This window comes from Chelonia mydas, chromosome 6 (genome assembly GCF_015237465.2).
Source record: "Chelonia mydas isolate rCheMyd1 chromosome 6, rCheMyd1.pri.v2, whole genome shotgun sequence".
In the NCBI taxonomy this organism is placed as follows: Eukaryota; Metazoa; Chordata; order Testudines; family Cheloniidae; genus Chelonia; species Chelonia mydas.
The window spans coordinates 29,587,595-29,608,790 of record NC_051246.2 but is presented as its reverse complement, the minus strand read 5'-3'; the positions used below and the strand labels follow the sequence as shown (position 1 = coordinate 29,608,790).

The window sequence follows — 21,196 nt, the reverse complement described above, 5'->3', positions numbered from 1 at the left end:
TACCAGGTGAAAATGGAGCTTTTTGCACAGAAGTTGATCTATAGCCTTCATCCTGCCATTCATTGTGCGTGGACTGGGTGGGTTTCATACAGAGTTCAGCATACTTTTCCAGTCTGATGAATTATAAGATCTGGGCCTTGGATGATCAAAGTGCTGTAGTAGAAGATAAGAGCTTCCAATGTGAGAAAGTGTCGTGCATTCTTTAATGTAGCTTAATAGAGAAAGCCTAGATAGCGTGGTGATGGGCACTTCAGAAATGCAGAGAGATGAAATAGGTTAGGTAGGTGAGTGGAGGGCTGCCCTGGACATATTGGGGGTGGCGGGTGGAACATTTCATGGCCAGGAAAGGCAGAAGTAGCCTAGAGCCCTTCTCCTTTTGTCCCTCCTGGCATGTGAGCTGGGGAGGATCCCAGATACCTGGCTGTCAGGAGGACAAAAATCAGGAACCTCAGCCCACAGGTTTCCAGGACAGAGAGCCGGTCTGGTGACTTTTAGGGTTAAGGTGCCTCCCCATCCCCCAACATCCGGCCTGAGCGCTCAGCCCAGCCTGGAAGAGGCTTGAATCCTTGAGAAAGTTCCAAAGGCCGCTGCAGGGCTGAGTCACGCTATGGGCTGGGCAGCAATTGCATTCCTGAGCAGAGTCACTGCTTGGGGGCAGGCAAGGGGAAGAGTGGGAGAGAAAGGAGCCAGGTGAGGGGCTAGCCAGATAGAGGGGATGGGGAGGGCAGACGGGGGGGAGGGGTAGAGGGAAGGAGAGACACACAAGAAGAGAGAAGAGCCTTGGGGAGGGATGCCAATTTTGGTTGGATGTATTCTTGCAGGTTTCATCACATGACAGTCTTGAAGTAAAGATTAATCTTTAATTCCAGGAGACTCCAGGACTATCCTGGAGGGCTGGCAACTCGGAGGGGGGGGGCAGAGGGAATGGGGGAGACTTGACACAGGTGGGAGGCTGGGGGAAGGGAACGAGCAGAAGGAAGGGGGAAGAGGCGAGGGAGTGGCGCAGAAGGGGAGCTGTAGAGAGGCAGGCTGGGGGTTGATGGAGGCCAGGCAGGGAACAGGGGTGGAGAGGAGAGGGGGGCATGGAAGAGGCTGAAGAGGGAGGGGCGGGGATGCAGGAGGCGGTGGGAGATGAACCGGCCTGGAGCTGGAAGGCAGTGTGCCGGCGGTGTCCTGGGGCCAGCGGGGGAGGAGGTGCCGGATACAGGCGGGGCTCGGGGAGGGGAGGGACAGGGCCGGGCTCGGGAGGCCGGGGGTGGGTGACAGCAGGGCTGGGGAGGGAGTGGCACCGGAAGAGCGAGGCGCTGACTCACCAGAATAAATTGCTCCTCATCCAGCACCCTTCGCTCATTGCAGCTGGAGGAGGCGCCGGAGCAGGAGCCGCTGCAGAGTTCGCCGGCTCGCAGCGCGCTGCCCAGGCAAGAAGGCGCCGCAGAGGATGAAGATGCCGGGCGAGGTGATCCGGGAGGGCGAGCTGGAGAAGCGCAGCGACAGCCTCTTCCAGTTCTGGAAGAAGAAGCTGGTGGTGCTGACCAAGGACAGCCTGAGCCTCTTCCCGGACGGGCACAAGCGCGCCCGGGGCAAGGAGCTGGGCTTCCACTCCATCCTCAAGGTGGACTGCGTGGAGCGCACGGGCAAGTACATCTACTTCACCATCGTCACCACGGACCGCAAGGAGATCGACTTCCGCTGCCCGGACCAGAGCTGCTGGAACGCCTCCATCACCATGGCGCTCATCGACTTCCAGAACAAGCGGGCCATCCAGGACTTCAAGAGCCGCCAAGAGCTGGAGCCGGCGGCGGGCAGCCAGGAGCGGCGCCTGGCCCGGGCGCCCTGAGCAGCCCGCGGGGCGGCAGGAGGTGCGGCGGAAGGTGAGCCCCGGGGTGGGGGGTCCGATTAGTTGCAAAAGGCTCGGGCGGGCTCCGTTTCCAGAGCTCGGGCTGCAGCGCTGCGCCTCAGTCCGTCTCCATAGAGCTGCGCGGGGTGCAGGGCCGGCGGCGGGGGGGGGGGGGGGCAGAGATCACAGGCCGGCGAGCTGGCCACGTGCTTAGCGCGGGAGGCATTTCCCCCCTCACCCCCCAGGTCCAGGCTAGCGCTGCTCCCGGGCTTTAAACAGCGGCTGCCAGCCCCTGAGAGCACGTGGGCGCCTCCCGCCTTTTCACGGGGACCCCCACCGCACCTGCCCGGGCTCGGCCGGCTCTGCCCGTAGCGCTCGGACGGAACCGGCACCACCCGGCCTTAGGTTTAAAGACCCCCCCACCCCCGACTCTTGCATCGGCTAGAAACGCAGCCCTGGCGCCTGCAGGCGGAGGCGCGGGTGGAATTAGCCGAGCCGGTCGGCCCTGGAGGGGTTGAATGGACTTGGCCCCACAGCGGCCCCTGCTGGGCAGTGCAATTTAACGATTCCCAGAAAGCACCAATATGCCTGTGGCTTCTTATGAAAATCACTAGGGATCGTTTTAAAGCCACTTCAGCATCCGGCAGCCTGGGATAAGAAGTGACTGTCTAGTAGCTAGTGTGGCAAATATCTCCTTTTTTAAGAGGAGAAGGGACGCAATAATGGGGATGGGAGAATCGCTGTTGGGATCCTGCCTGCCTCTACTCTCTCTCTTGGGCTGGGGACCTCCTTCTGTGGGTCTGACACTGGCTGGGTCTCCCTGGGAAGACTCTCACATCCTGTGGTTGAGGCACTCAGCAGCAGCTGACTTGGGTTTTAATGCTTGAACTGGGGAGGCCAAGGCCCTCTTACTACTTTGAGGGGCTACCTCACTTCTGTCTTATTCAAAGCACTGGGTGGGCTGTGTTGTATTAAGTAGGTTTGCCTGTTTCAGGCTTTCATTAATCACCCCCTTAGCCTTCCTCCCCACATAATTCAAGCAGTGGACATTGACTTTTCATGCTGCAGCTTTTGACTGGAAAGTAATACTAGCCTTTAGACGACCACCAAAGCTGCTCCTTAAGCCACTTTGGCCAGCAGAGAACGCTGAAGTGTTGTAGACTTGGCACTCCATTTTGGAGACTGAGCTTTTTGTGAGTGTTGCCTACCAGGGATCTCTGGGTGATACTGTGCATGGTTACTAACTAGCAAGAGCAATTTAATAATTATGCCATTTAGTTGAGGAAATGTGGAGAGACACTTAACAGGGGCTTCTTTAAGGAACTCTGTATATAGGCTGGGATTTTTAAATATGAGTGCCAAACTCCCTTAGGCTCTTACCCCACAAGAATATTGCTGTATTGTTGCACTTCTGACTTATTTTCTGTTTCTCTCTTTTAGAATATACCGCTGGATGATAAACCAGATCAAATGTCTTGGACTGAAATGGGACAGGGTACCAATGAAGGAAAGCAAAGAAGGTGGCTGGGAACAGTTGAGTTTCCTCCAAGTTTGAGGCTGCTGAGCAAAGAGCCCTGAGCTTCGCTCCAAGATGCATTTTAAAAACCAAAGACTCTTTCAAAAGGACTTCTGGTGAAGCTTCAGCAAGTTTTTAAGTGGCACAGCTTTGCAAACTCCTTTCATCTATTTATGAGATGCAAAGAATATTCAGCACCCATTGGTGCAAAACAAACCCAATTTAAATTATTTGTGGTATCTATATGTATTTATTTTGATGAATGTCTTTAAGCAGATGTCTTAATATTGCTTTTGCATTAATGTGTCCATTCCAAATAAATTACTTGAAATGTTCACATTTTATAACTATACACTGTGGTGCAGTATGTTTATTGGTGCAGGTTGCAGAAAAATAGTTCATAGACACCATCTGGAAATAGGGCTATACTAATGTATCCAGACACTTCTGTTAATAAAAATACTAATGTGCTTTGATAACAGAAAACGGACATGTCTCTAGGAAAGGGCCTGCTTCAGTTGGTCTCCAAGCAGAAAATCGGTTGCATCTAAACTAGGAATTGCTATACTGTATCAGACCACTGGCCCGTCTAATCCAGAATTCAATGGTCAGGATTAGTTGTGTCTGAGGAAGGTGCAAGAACACCTGCAGTCACCAGTTACAGAATAAAAGTGCCTTCCAGAATGCTTCCTCTAATACCCCCTGCTTGCTTAGTCCAGAAGAAGAAGGATATCTGAACTGGTTCAGGATAAAATAAAGACCAATCTATATAATCTCAGGGGTTTGGAAAGGTTTATATAATAATTTCCCTGTTATTTCACATCTCTATATGCAACTTTTCAGTTTCTAGATCCAGCCAGGATCAGCCATGCTTAATGGAAGAGGCTGTTCTCAAGGGATTTCCAGCCTAACCAGAGGCAGGAAGTACTGTTTTATCAGCTTCTTCTTAGGACACTTTGCAGAGCCCAGGGGTTGGAGAAATAGCTGAACTTCTTGGTACTGTGCTTATGAAAATCAGGTCTTGTCACTAATTAATCTACATTTCCTTGAGAGAAATTCTGTTAACATACAGCTATCCCTTCTCTACAGCTAGAAAGGGGAAGTGCAACTCAGTTTCAGTGCCAAATGCATTTTTCCTTAAGACTTTTCCTGTGTAGTGTTTCTTACTAATGGTCTGAAACTGAAATCCTTAATTAGGTAAAGTTCCCACTGACTTCCACAGAGCCTTGCTTGAAGGAGACTAGAGAGTATTGGTGGAAACTACAAAGATTATCCTGTGAACAGCATGTAGGAGGGTTAATTAGGGGCCAATTAAAGCATAGTTCTAATAAGGAGCTAGTGGAGGGTGTGGCTCAAAAGGGAAGTGCTTGCTCATCCAAAAACTGGGAAATGCTATGGCTATAAACTACTTAGGAGGCTTTATAAGTTATGGACTAGCTGCTTTTTTCCCACTGGATGAAATAGGTTTCAGCTATCTGTTGGTTGGACCAGCTTGAAGAAAGTCTTGATTCTGATCCCCTATGTATGGCTGGTGGCAAGAAATGCTCTGCATTGAGGGGTTTGTGCCTTTAAGCAGGATACAGTACTTAGGTTTCCTGAACCTACAGGTTTTTCAGTTACCTGTACTGCAGCCTGGAATACCCTCCTAAAGAGGGGTGGGTTTCTTCTTTCTCCAGGTGGGGTTAAAGCATGACTTAAATATGGATTCAATTGGTCTTTAGGACACCATGTCTGAAAAAATCTGGATGACATGCCTTTATTTCCATTCTACAGTGTAAGAGAGGATAGACCCACACCTGTAAGTGGGGGTGGCTGAAATGCAGTCACTGGAACTTCTGTAACTATTCGCACTTGATATTGTTGTATTGATCAGAGGCCTAAATGAGGATCTGAGCCTCATTGTGCTAAGCACTGTAAAAACAACCTGACCTCCACATTACTCCTAAAGAGAGAGGGCTGTATCCTCATTGGGTTCATTGACTTCAATGGAACTAGGCTGATTTACATCAGCCAAGGATAGGGTCCTACGTCTTGTAATTGTGTAGTACACACTTATGTGTGGAGCCCAGAAGAGTCTGCAAACTATCAACGGTGTGGAATGTCATTTACTAAGGCTTTGTAAACTGCTTCAATAGCAAAAGTTACTGTATACGCTGCTGAAATGCATAGTGCTGGTTTAAGGCTGCTTTTATTTTCAATCTGGGTGAATGGAGGCAAAAGTCCTGATATATAAACATTGCACATTTTAGTTTTTGTAGATAAAGTAGACTTACATGTAGCCTGGATTACTGAACTCTCTCCTCTTTCTGGGGTACTTTATTCTTAAAAATATACAAAAACAGAGCTATATTGACAGCCAGTTGCAAATAACCAAAGGCTGAGACTCCAAACATCTTGTACAAAATTCCACCTAGTGTTGGGCCCACTGTCCGTGTCAGGGGAGGAACAGATGCACATATCCCAAGCATGGCACCTACAGAAGAGGGGAGAGAAAAAGGGCATACATAAACTACAGATTAATTCTAATTACAAAGCTTTAATGACAGTTTGTTGAACAGACATAATTTACATGGACTCTGTGTCTCCAGAAGTGTGTAACTTCCACTGTGAGCCATCTCAGCTCTCCACTGCAGTGTTCACACAACAGGAAGACTGTAGTAAAGGGCAATCAGATTCTGCACTCTTCAAGAAAGAATTCAGTGCCCAATACTGGGAGCTAGGTTCTGATTCTGGAAGTAGTCCTCTTAGTTAGGCTTGCAACTGGGAACATTTATTTCATTAAGGGTGTGGTAATTTACACTTTAGTACTCTGTCACTTGCAAAGCTTGGAAGATCAGACTTTTCTAATACAATAATTAGATGAGGCAGCTACCAGTGCATCTCCACCTTACTAAAACAACCTATCACAATTTGTCCTCTTGCTCAGGATATGGGATGTTAAGGATTTGCAGTATAGCAACTTGGCTCTGGGAGGTTGGGTTCTAACTAGTCTGTTCAAAAGATGATGCCCTAAAAAAGCCTCATCACAAATAAAGATTGCTTCAATATGAATGAACACATGCATTGTATCCAGCTGCACCAGATTCTTGTGCCATGTTGGGAGCTTCAAGGGAGCAGGAGCCACAGGCAAAGAGAAAGCACTTACTACTTGGCAAAGTAGGGCCACTTGCATGTGCGCATGCAGATGAATGGACATGGAATATTAGAGCACGTGGTAGGGTGCAGGCACGTTATCCTGCTATTCATATAGGAAAACCAGTACAGCACCAAAATGAAAAGCCTTAGAACAGGACATCAGGGAAGGAGAAGGGAGGCAGCTTGTGAGCTAAGCTTAGACTTTGGTCACATTTGGACCATTTTCAATATTGGTATGTTTGTTTTGCTGTTTGCACAGGTGTGAGAGAACTCTGGATGTAGGCATTTTGACTTTACATAAAGATCCTGCTGTCAGGTGTGGCACTGTACATGGAGGCCCTGCCTAGCTAAATGTGAGCACAAATGCACTACTTGATTCTACTAGTTATAAAGTGATGGAGGACCATGTAACTGGAACAGAACTGAGTCCAAAAGTCTTTAGGGGAGCGTGAATTAGAGGAAATCTGACCAGTCCTCAGTCTAATGCAGATCCAAGCCTGCTGTACTTCTATTCATAATGCTAGTTGAGAAGGGAGTCAATAGGAGGGGGAGTAGTATGTGTGTGTGTCTTCGAAAAATCTTTCTGCCAGACATTGAGTACTGCTCCCCATCAATGAGCTGGGTGGATCCCCATAATTGACCTCTCCCAGTGGGAGCAATCACACAGCCACCAAGCTTCCTGGGCAAGTTCTACATTTTTTTCCCCCTCCAGGCATTTGAACTAAACTAATTACTATATACAGTAGCCAAACTGGCTCCCAACAGTTGAGCTGGCACTTTGTGGTGTGTGGGTGGGTTGCGTGTGTATGTTTAATCAGATATCCATCATCTAAACAGGCTCAGGCTCCAGGTCTGCACCTCTGAAAGATTTATTTTGCTGAAAGATAATTTCTGTTTCCCAAAGAACCAGATGGCTCCAAATTAGATCCTCCAGTACGAACCACCTCTGATCTTTAGGCAGTTTGAAATCTGAATTTACTGCTCTCAGAATGTTAACTGCCTAACAAGTGTCTGAGGATCAGTACATTAGCAAAAACATCTGCAATGCTCTGTACAGCTCAGTCCAATGTAGAAGCAGCCAAGTGCTGCATAAATTCAAATCCACAAACTTTTTCTCATCCTTTTATTCTGGCTTCTCCACACACTACCCTTCCCCCAAAGCTCTTGCATCTTTGCACCTTTCGCTATTCTCCCTTCACCACAAGTGGCCCACTCTCATTCTCCCTTCCTTTATTCCCCTCCCAGCCACCCATCATTCCTTGTCCTACGCAGTTACCTGCCTTGCCTACGATTGCTGATTCAGCCATCTTCCTACCTCAGTCTTCCCAACCTCTCTTCTTCTGTAAACTTCAGGGCTTGGGCCCAGAGGCCTCTGTAAGTGAAAGGTGTTGGGGCCAGTGGTCTCTCAATCCCTCTTTTAGTTTAGCTAATGCACCCTTGTGCTGCACTGGACTGCCCCAACTCCCTTCTTTTTGATTTATGTCATGTTACAATGCTGTGGTTAATGGGGTTGTCCTACAGCTGGCCTCAGACCACAATGCGGCCTAATTCAATGATCAGGGAACAATCAGGGAGGTGGCACATTTTGGACCAGTCAACTGATAGCTGAGTCTGAGCAATGGAGGAAGAAGGTTGGTTATGAAAAGAGAGGAGGTAGGCTCTGTAGCAGGACGGGAGCCAGACAAGGCTAGGAAAGATTAAGCAGCGCTCCCCTACTTAGCACAAGAGCAGGGTTACCCCAGCACAGCACACAATGCAGCAGTAGAAGTTGGCTGCCAAAAGTTTGGGGATGCCACAGTGCTGGAGACTGGCCCTGGATTTAAGGATCAATTTGTTTAATCTCCATGGTGAGCTTTACTTCTGAATATACAAGTCAATCCATAAACCAGTGAGCCTCCTAAACTGGACCTGTGCACAGAAACAACATCTCCATTCTAGGAAGCGAGATTGAGTTCCACCAGGGATTTTAATGCTGACAGGTCACAATCGGGGCTAGCCTGTACTCCCACCAGCTCTCCCATGCCGATGGTGTTACTCCAGCATGCTGCAAAATCCCTTTCTGCTTTGAAGAAAAAAATAACAAAACAAAAAACCGCACAGGAAAATGAAAGAAATCATTTCCAGTCCACTCTTTCAACAGAAAGCCCCAGTGACTGGTAAAAAATGAGTGGGAAACACATCAGCCCCCATTAGGAAATGACTTTGGGAAAGCAAGATTTGATGCAGAGATCTGAATGATCTCAGCAAGTGGTAATCTGTACCCATGCCTATTTGGGAAGGACAGGGACGCTTTAATGTTTGGTGACAGTGGAGAAGAAAATCCTCACTGGACAATCGGCTTCCACTAACTTCTATCCAGTCTTCCAGCAATTTGATAAGAGGAGCACTCTAATCTGGGGCGAGTCCCCTCTTTATCATAAAGGCCTGACCCAGTGCTTATTAAGATCAATGGAAAGACAACAACTGGTTTTAGACAATATTGGATAGGCCTCTTAATGAAAAGATCTTCAGAAGATTCCTTCAGCGAGACTCAAGACAGACACAATTCCAAAGGGAGTTCCTCAAGATGAACTGGCGAATAGAACGATCTTGCGAATACGAGTTCTTTAAATTAACTGAAAATCTTCACGGCTAACTCCACTTTCTGTGTTTTTGATGTGAAAAGCTTTAATGTCACAATATCACATCAAGCTTAAGAGCTATTAAAAGGCAGAGATTTATTAACAAATGCAAGTAGAAATGACTAATTTGTAGCGTAAATTTAACATTTGTACAGTTGGGACAATAGTTTTATCTGGAATGTGGGTGGAACGGCTACAGTATGGTGTCACCCCTGATCAGAAATGGGTGGCAGGCATTTTAGTAGCATTGTTTCTCTGGGAGACACCCATACTACATTAGACAGGTACTCCAAAGAAACATCTTACACATTGAAATTGCTCTGCTAGGCCAGGTACTCTTGATTTCACTGTTGCCTCTGCCTTGAGACAAAGTTTTAAAAACAAAATCCTACTTGAGAAAGTGAATGACTCTCAGGACCCCTCTTTTACTGCAATCTCCTCATGCTTTTGCTAAAGAAGTACAATCCTGACCTGCAGCAGCACCTCCTGCCAATCTAGTTTTGAGCCCAAACACAACTCTGCCAATGCACCTCAATCCTAACCTACTAAATCCCCTGCCATTGCAGTTCTGGGCCCATGCACAGCTCTCCAAATGCACACAATCTTTTCTTGCAACACTTCCCAATGGGCTAGTTCTGGGCTCCACACAACCTCTGCAAGTGCACCTTTGTCCTAAGTTGCAGTACCAACCCTTCCACTGTCCTTCAGCAGAGACTGCCAATTTTGCTGAATTGGGGGTGGGGTGTGACCTAATAATGTACGCAAACAAACGAAGACTACGAAGAGGCCACTAAACTCATGCTCACTTGTGACTGAAGTTAGCCTCTGGGCTTTGAAAGAGGCGCATGCTCCATTTTTCCTCACAAAAGCCTTTTGAGAGCAGTCTGGATGCTTTCCAGATTTGCTCTATGTTTAAATGCCATTTACTGCCCCTCCTCCACTGCTCTCCCTCAAACATTTCTTGAAGACTTGAAACTCCTGATTTTCATTCGCACAGAATCGAGTCCTGGAAAGTTCTGTCCTTAGCTCAATGTGAACTAAATACGTTTTAGCAAACAAATTAAATTCTAACAGAGATTCAATGGCTCAAAGTGCTCACAATGTATGCGGGGTAGATTTCAGCCTTAAATCAGGCTAACAATGGGACATTCTCATCCAGAAAAATCCCAAAGTGCTTTACAACCTTTGACAGACTGCACAAACTATGAGTTAAATTTCAACTGGGCTCTGTATGGACACCTGCCCATAAAGCTGCAGCCGGAGTGGGGAGTGCAGGATAGAATCTGACTGGACCAGTTATGGAGCTCCCAAAAGAGGACAACTCCACAGATATTTGTGGAGTGGGGCCATGGAGGCAGGGCTTAAGAGAGCAGAAGCATCACCTGCAGATAGGCACTAACTCATCTTAATATGCCCCATTCCCACAAAAGGACCCTCTACTTGGAGCAAGAATAATTTGGACAGAGATGGTGGGGGCCAGGGAAGGCTCACCAGAACATTGCTGTGACAGCACAGATGTGTGCATACATTTTCTGGCCACATCTGAAGGAAATAAATATACGTGTCCACCACTGAACCACAGCCTCTTCTATGGCAAAATGCAACAACTCTTTTAACAGCGCAAGGAAACATCACAAAATAGTTTAAGTATTATAACCAGCTGCAACCAAAGCCGTAGCTGCTCCTCTGAGGGGTGTATGGATTAGGGTGGCTGGCTCTGTGGGTGACCATCAGCAGTTTCACTGTGTCTTCACATAGAACAGCGAGGCTGTTAGGCAGGAGTCTTTGTTTTGTCCATGGTAGATAGGACAATAAGGTTGCTTGGCAAAACCCAGGAGTCTGCTGGGCTTAGCAGCCTCTCAGTTGCCCGCTACCATAGTGGAAAGGAAGGTTCAGAGTGTCATGCTGATGTTGGTACAATATGTACGGCCCTGCATCCTGGGAGAACTCTTTCATTGAGGGAAGGCACGGACATTCAGATGATGAAGTCTTTTTTCAGGACCATGACCCTTCCTCTCCAATAGGGTGGTGGCCAGACACTTCCTTTATTATAATACACAGAAATCATGACTCCTTTTAAGATTCATATCTATGGTGACTCTCTGGCTGAACAGGGCCCCTCATTTACAAGAATATGCTCCCATGTTTCCATTCTGAGCATTTATTGTTTATCATGGTGTCCCATAGCCTGGTTTTGCATGCAAAGAAGCACCTGAGTGACAGGAAAGCTGTGTGGACCTTTCCTTGTTGGATCCAGACATATGGCTGGGTATTTGCAAGTGGAAGTGCAGGCAACAAGAGCCTGAATGACTATGAGGAACATACAGTCAAAAATGGAGTGTTCGGTCAATATTGTACAAGCTAGTCCTTTGTTCATCCTGTACCTGCTCATCCTCGTTTCTGACATAAATTACATACAGTTGTTTGAACAGGATTTCTCAGGGAATGGCATGTTTCTCAGAAATGTGCCTTAGTGTAAAACAAAAGCTGCACAACCACACTACAGCAGTGTGGCAAGGGTGCTATGAAGCGTGACAACCTTAAGATACGACTCAAGCTAACTAGCTATCCAATATTGTAGCTCTTCCTTTTATCATAGCCCCTTCAAGGGCCAAATCTATTAATCTTAATCCTAAATCAGTGGGCCAAACTGTGGGGCGCGCCCACCTAGGGGCGGCGCAGAGGAATGTTCAGGGGGCTCCTGGCCCTGCCTCCAGCTGTGACCCCAGCCTCAGCCCTCTTACTCCTGTCCATGTCCCCCCCTCCCAGAGCCGTGACCCCACTCCGGGGGAGGGGGGCACGGACACGGGGAAGGGGGGAAATGAGGTAAAAAGTTTTGGGACCGCTGTTCTAAGTGCAGAGGGCTGACACAAGGCCTTGTGATTCACCTAAACCTTAAGCATAAGTAAAGCTTTGCACAGATCCTCTGCAGCAAGGTGGATTTCACTCTAAGTAAAGGCTGCAGGATTCTGCCTCTTGTTATGCTGTCGTCAATTGATGCTGGTCGCTGGCTCACTTGTAACTCTAGTCCTGCTCTTTCTGACCAGCGTTCATTGGCTGGCAGAGATGCAGGACTAATACAGGTTACGCTTTGTTCTTAGTCAAATTATGCCTGACGGGATGTGCTGGGAACTCGGCATTCTTCCCACAACGCTCTAAGTCGTGGTTGGCAGCACAGCACCAGCACAGCTGCATTTATGCACATGCCAGCTCACAGCTTGAAACCTCGGGCTTTAAAAGTCACAAGGCCCAGAGTCTGAGCGTGAAGATTGTCTAATTAAAAAAAAAAAAAATCTCGTCTTTTAACAAGTCTTACCAGTGTCAGAAGGAGGGACGGACTTGGTGAGAATGCTGTCTGTAATGATGCCCATCGTGCAGAGTGCCAATACCATGGGGAGAGCAATGACACAATAATGGAACACGTTGGTCATCAGCGCCTGAGTGACAGAACAAAATATACCCCGTCTATTAGAAAGCCAGCTCCTGCGCAGCACGAAGGATAACGTCACAGTGAGGAGATACAATCCTACCTAGATTTTCATAAGTACATAGTGCACTAGACTCCTGGTTGGTGTACAGTGGTGAAGCTCTGATGCAGCAAAACAGATTTGCACTAATAGAAGATCCAGCCCATTCAAATCACTTGTGTTAAATTTGTGTTGAATACAGTATTATAAACATTCAGTATATGTAAGAAACTATAACCGATACATTAAGGTAGAACCTCATCTAGTTTTGCTTTGCTAATTCACAAAGCGTGATAATTCCCACAATCCCCCCTTCTTTCCCCAGGCTGTCTGCTCCACCTCTCAGGAAAAATTTAATAGCAGGGGCCTGTAGTGCAGTCTCATTAAGTTCTCATTACTTATACAAAACAGGCTTCTACAGCACCCATTATAATGCATCATCATAAATAATTAAAACTAAACTTTGCTTGTCAAAATAAATGAACACAGTACATTATGTAATACTGTACCCTTGGGATCGCTAATCCTGTTTGTCAGTATACTTGCTAATGAATTCACTGAATTCAGTAATCTGGAACGGGTCTCCCAGTCATAAGGACACATTAATGAGCATAATTAGTGAGTGTAACCATTTTCTTATTGCACATGTTCTGAGCAGAGACGTCATTTCAGAAGTTTATTACTTAAACAAAAGTACAAGAATAAACTTCTTATGCAGTGGGGCTAAACCAGCTCTGAATTCATTCACAATCCCTGCTGGTCAAATGAATGGATTTCTCTGGAGCACGGAAAGGAAATTAATGCCCCTCCTCCCTCACTCTGTACTGGAACTCTCTTATCCTATGTTTAATTTCGAGGTGTGTTTCTTTTACTGTCATCTGGAGATCATTTATATCCTTTGTTAAGCTGGAAGTTTTACTCATTGGATCATCCTGCATGGGTTTTCCTTTCATAAAATCCAGTCAGCGTCTCTTGGTTACAGAGGGAAAACAAGCCCAGAAACATACCTAACTCATGACCTACTCATGCTGAGGTTTAAAACATTGTCCTGACTGGATTAAAAAGTATGTATATATTCAACCCCTGTCTGGAGGCAAAGGTAGATAGGTGCCTTAATTTCCATGGGACCTTTGCCTGAGTTTTGAGTCAGGGCTACAGAATATAGCCTTGGTGCACAAAATATTCAGACCAGTGGATGGATAATAAGAGCTCCTTTGCTAGAGCAAATGCTTCCAGAGCTCATGCAGGGATCTCAGGAGAGAATGCAGCTTTAACACTCCCCTGACCCATAGGAATTGTCTGCCACCTGGGCAGCATGGAGGCAGCAGGGAGTGGATGGAGCAGAACCATGGCTCCCTGCCTTAGATGATAAATGCTGGACTGGCCCTTCAATAACAAACAACAAAAGTGGGGAATGACCGTTAAAAGCAGAGGGAGTGCTGGGGAGAGTGCTTTCCCCCACTGAGGCCCTATAGGAATCAGGGTTGGAAGGCCCCAGTATGAACGTGACTGCCAAACCTGGGATTTATTTTTCAGATAGGGAGGGTTGTGCCTGGGGTCCCAGGATGGGGGCTCAAAGGCAAATGGATGGGAAACAGGAGAGAAGGGGCAGCACAAGTCAAAACCATGCACCCCCTAGAGGAAAACATCCCTCATTTGACTGACAAACCTTTCTGCACCACCACCCAGACCCCCTGTTAACGCGTAAGCCTTCCCACACCTGCAAATGAGAAGCATCATCTCCTCTGACCACTGAATGCTCATCCCAGCTGTTCAAACTCCCCATGTCTCCCAGCTGGCCCACCCCTGCCCCATCTTCAACCCCCGGGTAATACGCACCCATCATCTAGACTCCTTTCAAGCTGCAAAATTATCCATGAAAAGTCCCACAGAGGGAGGCCATGAAAAGTCCCACAGAGCACCTCCTGTGCTAGATGCCAAAACCCTTCCAGGGAGGTGTTTAGGTTTCTTTTTCAAACATCTGCTCTCTCTACTTGCTTCCACTCTTGAGGAAAAGGCTTTGTTTTGCACACGTGGCATCCATTGGCAGCCCAACAATAGCAAGTACATAGTAGGAGGAAAAAATTAAGTTGAACTATCTTTAATGTTCATTCTTGGAAGAGAGGAAGGGGGAATTAAAGTCATAAACATTTTATGACCCCAGATCTGTAATCTGAGTGCTGGGGTCAGCCAGGGCCCTCCTGACACTGCGACAAGCTGCCTCAACAAGGCTCATCCCTGTCGGGACCTCCATTATGAAAAGCCACCCCGCACGCAGATGTTGTCTTGGCAGCCCCTTGAACAGAGCACTTTTTAATAAGCTCTCCTGGGTGGAAAGGACTGCAGCTGTATTTTCCTATGAATAGTTGTCATAGGAAGTCATTCCTGACCCTTGTCTCTCAGGTCCATCAGGATGTCCCAAGCCCCCTGGGCATGTCCTAACTGCCAGCTCTGAAGTGAATTCCCAGCACAGTTCCCCCACAAAGTTAGTAAGAACTTCTTTGGGCTGGATTTCTTCCAACCATGGCTTATTAATCCACAGTAAGTGGGGCAGTTATGTGCACTGCCCTGCAACAACACTGTGATCTGTCCAGAGGAAATTTAAATTATGATCTTTAAATTACTCCCTTTTTAGTCTTCCTCATTATTATTACTTAAAACATGCCCAGTAAGTGCATGCATCCCACTCCTACTGCTTTGGATGGGTTTCAAGTCTTTTAAATGACACCTCATCTAACAAATTCACTAAACAAAGAGTCTGAATGAGAGATGCCGTCTTGCTTGGCTCATGATGTTCTCATTACTGCCTTTGCTCATTTCTCAATCTTCTGAGGTAATTAAAGTCTGGTGCATGGACAGGAATGTTAAAATGTTTCCGTCAACCTGCTCCATCACTCCTGAGACAGCAAGACTAAGGCGGGTAATTGGGCTCCACTCAGGTTCTGCATCTCTGGCGGTGCCATTGAAGTTCATCCATTAGGCTTGTTTCAGGCCAGCTGTGTGTGATGATGATGATGAATGGTATGCTGGACTTAGGGCAGCACAGTATGCAACCCCATGTAGGATTTTGTGCTCATGATTTTGATTCCTCAGTTCTCTGGCTGGTAGGGCTTAGGAAGCCTTGCTAAGACAGGCCATTTTATCTGGGTTGAGCAGGGAAAGGGTGATTTGCACCCCTTTTGTGTGACCCAATTTGGTACTTATGCAGCCTCTGGGTGGAAGGACAGGTCAGCACAAAGCAATCAGGTGACTTGCCACAAGGTCACCCAGTGAAACGATGGTTTACTTTCTCAGACTAAAACTCCAGACCTTCCTGGCTCCTAGCTCTGTGTTCTAACTTGTATAGGGGACACAGTGTTGCCTAGTAGCTCGAGTCTGGGTCTGGACGTCAGGAGACCTGGATTCTATTCCTTACTCTGGCATGGATTTGATATGTCCTCTTGGAAAAGTCACTTAACCTCTGTGTGCCTACATACAAGGTTACAGTGTAACAGGTATGTGAAAGAGACTTGTCATTTTTGCCACTGTAACACAGTCATTTCATTGCAACATACACAATAATCAAATGCTAGTTAGAGGGTTCAAGGCCAAACCATTCAGTGAATTTCTAAAGGCCGACAGCTGAATCTATTGTCATTTTTCTCTGTTATCCTCATCCAAGACTTCATGCGCCCTGGAGTCTTGGCAGTTCAAGACTGAGGTACACAAAAATTGTTCTATGTTTCATTCCAAAAAGGCACTAATCTCGATTGTTAAAAACAACGAACCAAAATGATCAACCCCTAATATCACCAGCAAACTTTTGTCAAAGTATGGGTTTTTTGCCTGTAACTTTCGCTTACTTTCAGAGACGTTCAGGAAACATAACCAAGCAAAAACTGAGGGTAAGATTTTCAAAAGCATCAAGTTACTCAGGCCTGTTCTCAACATGGTTTGTACTGGTATGACTCTTTGGGTTAGATGTGTGGGGAATGTGTTGTGGGGTTTTGTTACTGTTGTTTTTGTTTACCAAAAGAGTTATACCAGTACAACCCCTAGCGTGGTCACAGTTAGGGCTTATCTACTTTGCAATGCCTTGGTTGGTATCCCTATGCTGGCATAGTCTCCTAGTGTAGACACAGCATAAGCCAACAGTAGTTCTGACAGCACAGTAATGTCCCTGAATTAGCTAAGTGGACGGAAGCACACTTCTGTCAGCCCAGTTGTTTTTACACTGGGGATTTTGCTGGCATAGTTGTATGGAACAGCAGGCATGGGTGGGTGCATGTGATGCCAGCAAACTCTGTTGGGTAGATGAGGCCTTCCAGCAGGATAAAGTTTTCTTATACTAATACAGCTTATTCCTTTTCCCATATAGGAAGCACCTTTATAGCTCTATAACTGCATCCACTGAGGGTTGTACTGAGTTAACAGCACCAGTATAGGTTGAGAGTATAACTTATGTGTAGACAAGCCCTTTAGGAATACAAGTTTCACTGAAAGTCAATGAGCCTTTTGACCCTAAGTCACTAAGGGCCCGTCTAGGCTACAAAGCCATATTGCTTTACTTCATTAAAGCAGTACAACCTCTCTAACATGGGCATGGCTATATTGGTTAAAAAGGTGCTTCACGTCAGAATAGCCATGCGTGTAGGGGGAAGGGGGATAATTATGCTGATAAGTCATACTAATCACACTAATATAACTGCATCCACACGAGAGCTGTTACCGGTATAGCTATATTGGTTAAAAAACTCCCAAAACCCACACCCCTCATCAATATATTTACGCCCGTGTAACTTTTAAATGTAGGCCAGGCCTAAGGATCTTTTAAAAATCCCACCTCTTGTCTTACCATAGCAAGGCCCACTCCACTGAAGAGTAAAACACTCAACATGATCAGGTTCCTCTCTGTAAAGCGACTCGTTAGTCTTCCAATTACCAGACCCTGGACAACCTAGAAAAAGAACAAACACACATATATGTTAAGTACTATATGAAATATCTTAGCGGGCAAGCTATAGGGGTGGAGCTGTTGCCAGTGTTTCAAGCAAGGACCTGGGAGTCAGGACTTCTGTATTGTGACCGCAGGTGAGCTACTGACTGCCTATGCCTTAGTTTTCCCATCTGTAAAATGGGAATAAGTGTAGGTCACTATCTCAGTGGGTGGTTGCAAGACACAGTTCATTAGTGTATGTAAAGCACTTGGACCTGGAAGGCATTTGGGATTCAAAGTGCTGTATTATGAAATGCATTCTAGATTAAATTTACCCTGCGCAGAGGACCAGCACAAAACCTGTGTGTCACTTAAGACCTCTATATAGGGTTTAAATGGGTTTAAAAGTTTCGTATTCCAATGATAAAGCTACACAAATCTGCCAGAAAGATACATGATATCCTCTAGGGTGTGGATTTTCCCATTAAACTGTGTTATTACTAGAACTGGTCAAAACTTTCAAATGAAGTTTTTTTGTGGGGGGAGGGGGGAGGGATGTAAAATGCCTTTTATACCAACATGAACATTTTTACGAAATATAATTCATTTTGGTTGAAATTTTTCATTTTGATAAATGTTGCAATTTTTTTCCTGAAATTTTCACTTTGATGGGGGGGGGGGGGGGGGGGAGGAGGAACACACTTGCCTTTCCTTCTCTTCCTGTGTCTTTTATAAGCATAAAAAATGTGTGGCTATGGGTTTTAAAACTGGAAAAAAGTGAGAGAGTTGGTTACTCTCCACCCCGAGTAGGAGGGAAAAAATTTAAACAATTTTTTTCATTAAAAAAATTAAAACTCTCATGAAAAATTTCAAACACAATGAAAAACCATGTCTTTTGACACTTTTCATGATATACTCACCTTTTTCCATCCAGCTCTAGTAACTATGATTTTGTTTTGCATTCCCCCCTCCCCCAAGAGTGAGTAAATACTATAAATATAAATTAGAAATACCAAATAGATCATCTTCCTGATACAGTGCTTCTGAGTGCTCAGTACACTCCTCAGACAGTGTAATAAAGATTTTCATTTTGGGATAGGCATGATAGAAACATCTGTGGAATACTGGAAAAAGTAATGAATTTTTAACAAAAAACTGAAGGGACACTAGCAACAGTTATTCCCAGCCTTTGTCTTGTCTATAACGATTGTAAGCTCTTTGGGGCACAGGTAGTGTCTATACTGAAGCGCTACAGCAGTGCCACTGCAGTGGTGCAGCTTTGCTGCTGTAGCTTTTTAAGTGTAGACACACCCATACTAAAATGCCTAGGACTATGAGGCCCTGATCTTGGCTGCGACCACAAAGCACTACTGGAAGGTAAAGACTGCAACATTCAGTAACTACATTAAAAGAATGTTGAGGTTGCCAAGTCAAGCACTCTAAAGTGAGGAAATACTAAAACTAAGGTTGCCCATGTAACCTTAATTCAGCCCCCTTGTATGTATGCATTATGATACAAGCTTTAATTACATGATCATATGCTATTTTTTCCATAGGGCACCTGTTTCACTGAGTTCACACGATGAGCCTTTGCTGGGGATTAATCAGGGTTGGAGACTGTCTGATCCCTGATTCATTTGTTCAGAAGTGAAGAAGGCCAGGGCTAACAGGAAGGGAAAGGATGATATCATGGTGAAGGCAGCTGAATGCCTCCTTGAAGAATTTGATTCTCTCTGCTTCTATCTCTGTGATGCTGGGCAAGTCACTTAAACCAAAATTTTCAAAAGTAGCCACTAACTGTATGTTCCTCATTTTCTGGGTGCCCAACATTAGACACCTGGGGCTGGATTTGCAAAATTGCTCAGCAGTCACAGCTACAACCAAAGCTGAGCTCGGAACATAAAATCCTATACAAATGCTAAATACTCTGAAAATTCAGGCTCTTGGGCCCAGCCCCACAAAGGTATTTATGGAAGTGAGGAGCCTAAATACCTTTCTGGCTCAGAGCTGTGGTGCACCAAAACTAGTGGACATTTTTGGCCTTAATCTCTCTATACTTCAGTTCCCCACCTGTAAAGTGGTGATAATAACAGCATCTATTTTCACAAGGGCGTTGAGAAGATAAATTCATTGATGCTTGTGAAGCACTCAGATACTATGATGAGCGCACCACAGGTATGACCATGAGAAGATTAATTATTGTGTATTCAGTGCCGGGCTTGTTGATGTGCAGTAAATGAAAACTGGATCACCCTCTGAATGTGAAAGATAGAAAAAAATATTGAATAACTGGGCTTCACTGAATGAGGCAGGGATCCCGTGGACAAATAATATGTGATCATGTAATTAATGACCTGGCACATTTTGGACGCTACTAGGTCAACTAAAGTGTGTCATGTGAGGTCTCAAATAAAAGCCAGTGTCACACTAGTCATCAGGATTATTGCAAAATGCATGTACGGATGTTGTTTAAGGATTTATGTATAGAAACAGAAAATTACATTCTTAAAGTCATTGTCTAGGGACCGGTCACCAGCAAAGGTGAAAAACAGGTTTTCTGTCAGACAAGAAACGTTAATCTATCCGGCTGTTTACATGTATATTAAGTATTGTATGGTTCACAATGGGTCTCCTCTCACAAGGCTAAACTGGATGATAATACAGACTGTAAAATCTTCAGAGAGAGAATAGTAACAGGAAGAACCAAACTGTGTGGGGGTATGGGTGACACGTAAACCACCGGCTTGGGGAGGCTAGCCTCCAGCCCCACCCCTTCCACCTGAGGCCCCGCCCCTTCCATGCCCCTCCCCCCCGGAGCCCAGAGGCGCCCCCGCCCCCACTGCAACTGCTGGCCCCCACCCCAGGCTAGTGCCCCCAGCCCCGGAGCACTGGGGGAGGGGGTGGCAGTGCGACCCTAGCCTCCCCAGCCCCGGAGCGCCAGGAGGGCGGGTGATGCAGCCCCAGCCCAAGCCGGGGCCACCGCACAGGAGGAGCAGCAGAGCTGGAAGCAGGAGTGGGCCTGGGCACAGAGCATGGACGGGGCCACACCTGGCTATTTGGGGAGGCACAGCCTCCCCCAGATTATGATACCCGCTGTCCATAGTGGGGGGGAGGAGGGAGACCCCCCCCATCTTGAGGTGCACATCAAAGGTTTGCTCTAGTGTATTTGGAGGACAAAGACGACACCCTGGCATCCTTCACTGAAGAAGTAAATTGCATCCACTTCATGGAAGAGGGGTCTCAGGCAGGCCTGGTTGAAAACACTGGAGAGAACTTTGGATGAGATAAGCTTCTTGGGACAGGAGGGTAACTTGTTAGTAAATTTTAGTCTCTAGGAAACATGTATGTAACCATGTGTTTCCAATCTTCTTACTCTCTTGAATATATGTTTATTGATAATGACCTTATTCTTGCTTTCACTAGAAACATATCTAAGTGCTGTGGTGTTAAGTAAAGTGGTGATCCTGAGTGGAATCTTACAAGCTGGCATGTGCTGTTCCTCTGGGAGCAGCAGGCCTGGTAATTCTGAAAACATTCGGTGCGTAAGGGGCTGGGCACTACAGGGAATGCTCCCGAGGACTCAAGGGTTGGTGTGTGCCTATTGCTAATGTGTACAGACAGAGGGAGGCCTGGAAGGCAGGGCTTGTGTTGCCTGAGGCTGGGGGTTTCAGGGAGCTGATCCACAGCAGGCACAGACAAGACTTC

General features: G+C 46.2%; 2 protein-coding genes across 5 annotated transcripts in view; one reads left to right on the top strand and one right to left on the bottom strand.

Annotated features, from left to right (window-relative positions):
* Positions 1–1,282: 1,282 nt before the first annotated feature.
* Positions 1,283–3,705, top strand: PHLDA2 (pleckstrin homology like domain family A member 2). The gene is made up of 2 exons (XM_037899649.2): positions 1,283–1,871; positions 3,278–3,705. Exon 1 carries the CDS (start codon positions 1,439–1,441, stop codon positions 1,835–1,837), a length of 399 nt encoding a protein of 132 aa, XP_037755577.1. The 5' UTR covers positions 1,283–1,438; the 3' UTR covers positions 1,838–1,871; positions 3,278–3,705.
* A 1,817-nt stretch (positions 3,706–5,522) lies between these two features.
* The window catches only part of SLC22A18 (solute carrier family 22 member 18), a 114,290-nt gene continuing 98,616 nt past the window's right edge, over positions 5,523–21,196 (bottom strand). For 2 of the 4 annotated variants that reach the window (XM_027825411.2, XM_043550158.1), the window contains 3 exons: positions 17,411–17,512; positions 12,426–12,546; positions 5,523–5,826 (listed from right to left, as the gene is read on the bottom strand). In XM_027825411.2, the coding sequence (XP_027681212.2) occupies positions 5,639–5,826; positions 12,426–12,546; positions 17,411–17,512 (411 nt within the window). In that variant the 3' untranslated portion in view covers positions 5,523–5,638. Of the gene's footprint in view, positions 5,827–12,425; positions 12,547–14,415; positions 14,595–17,410; positions 17,513–21,196 lie in introns of all 4 variants that reach the window. The other 2 variants (XR_006291941.1, XM_043550159.1) reach the window with 2 other exon arrangements.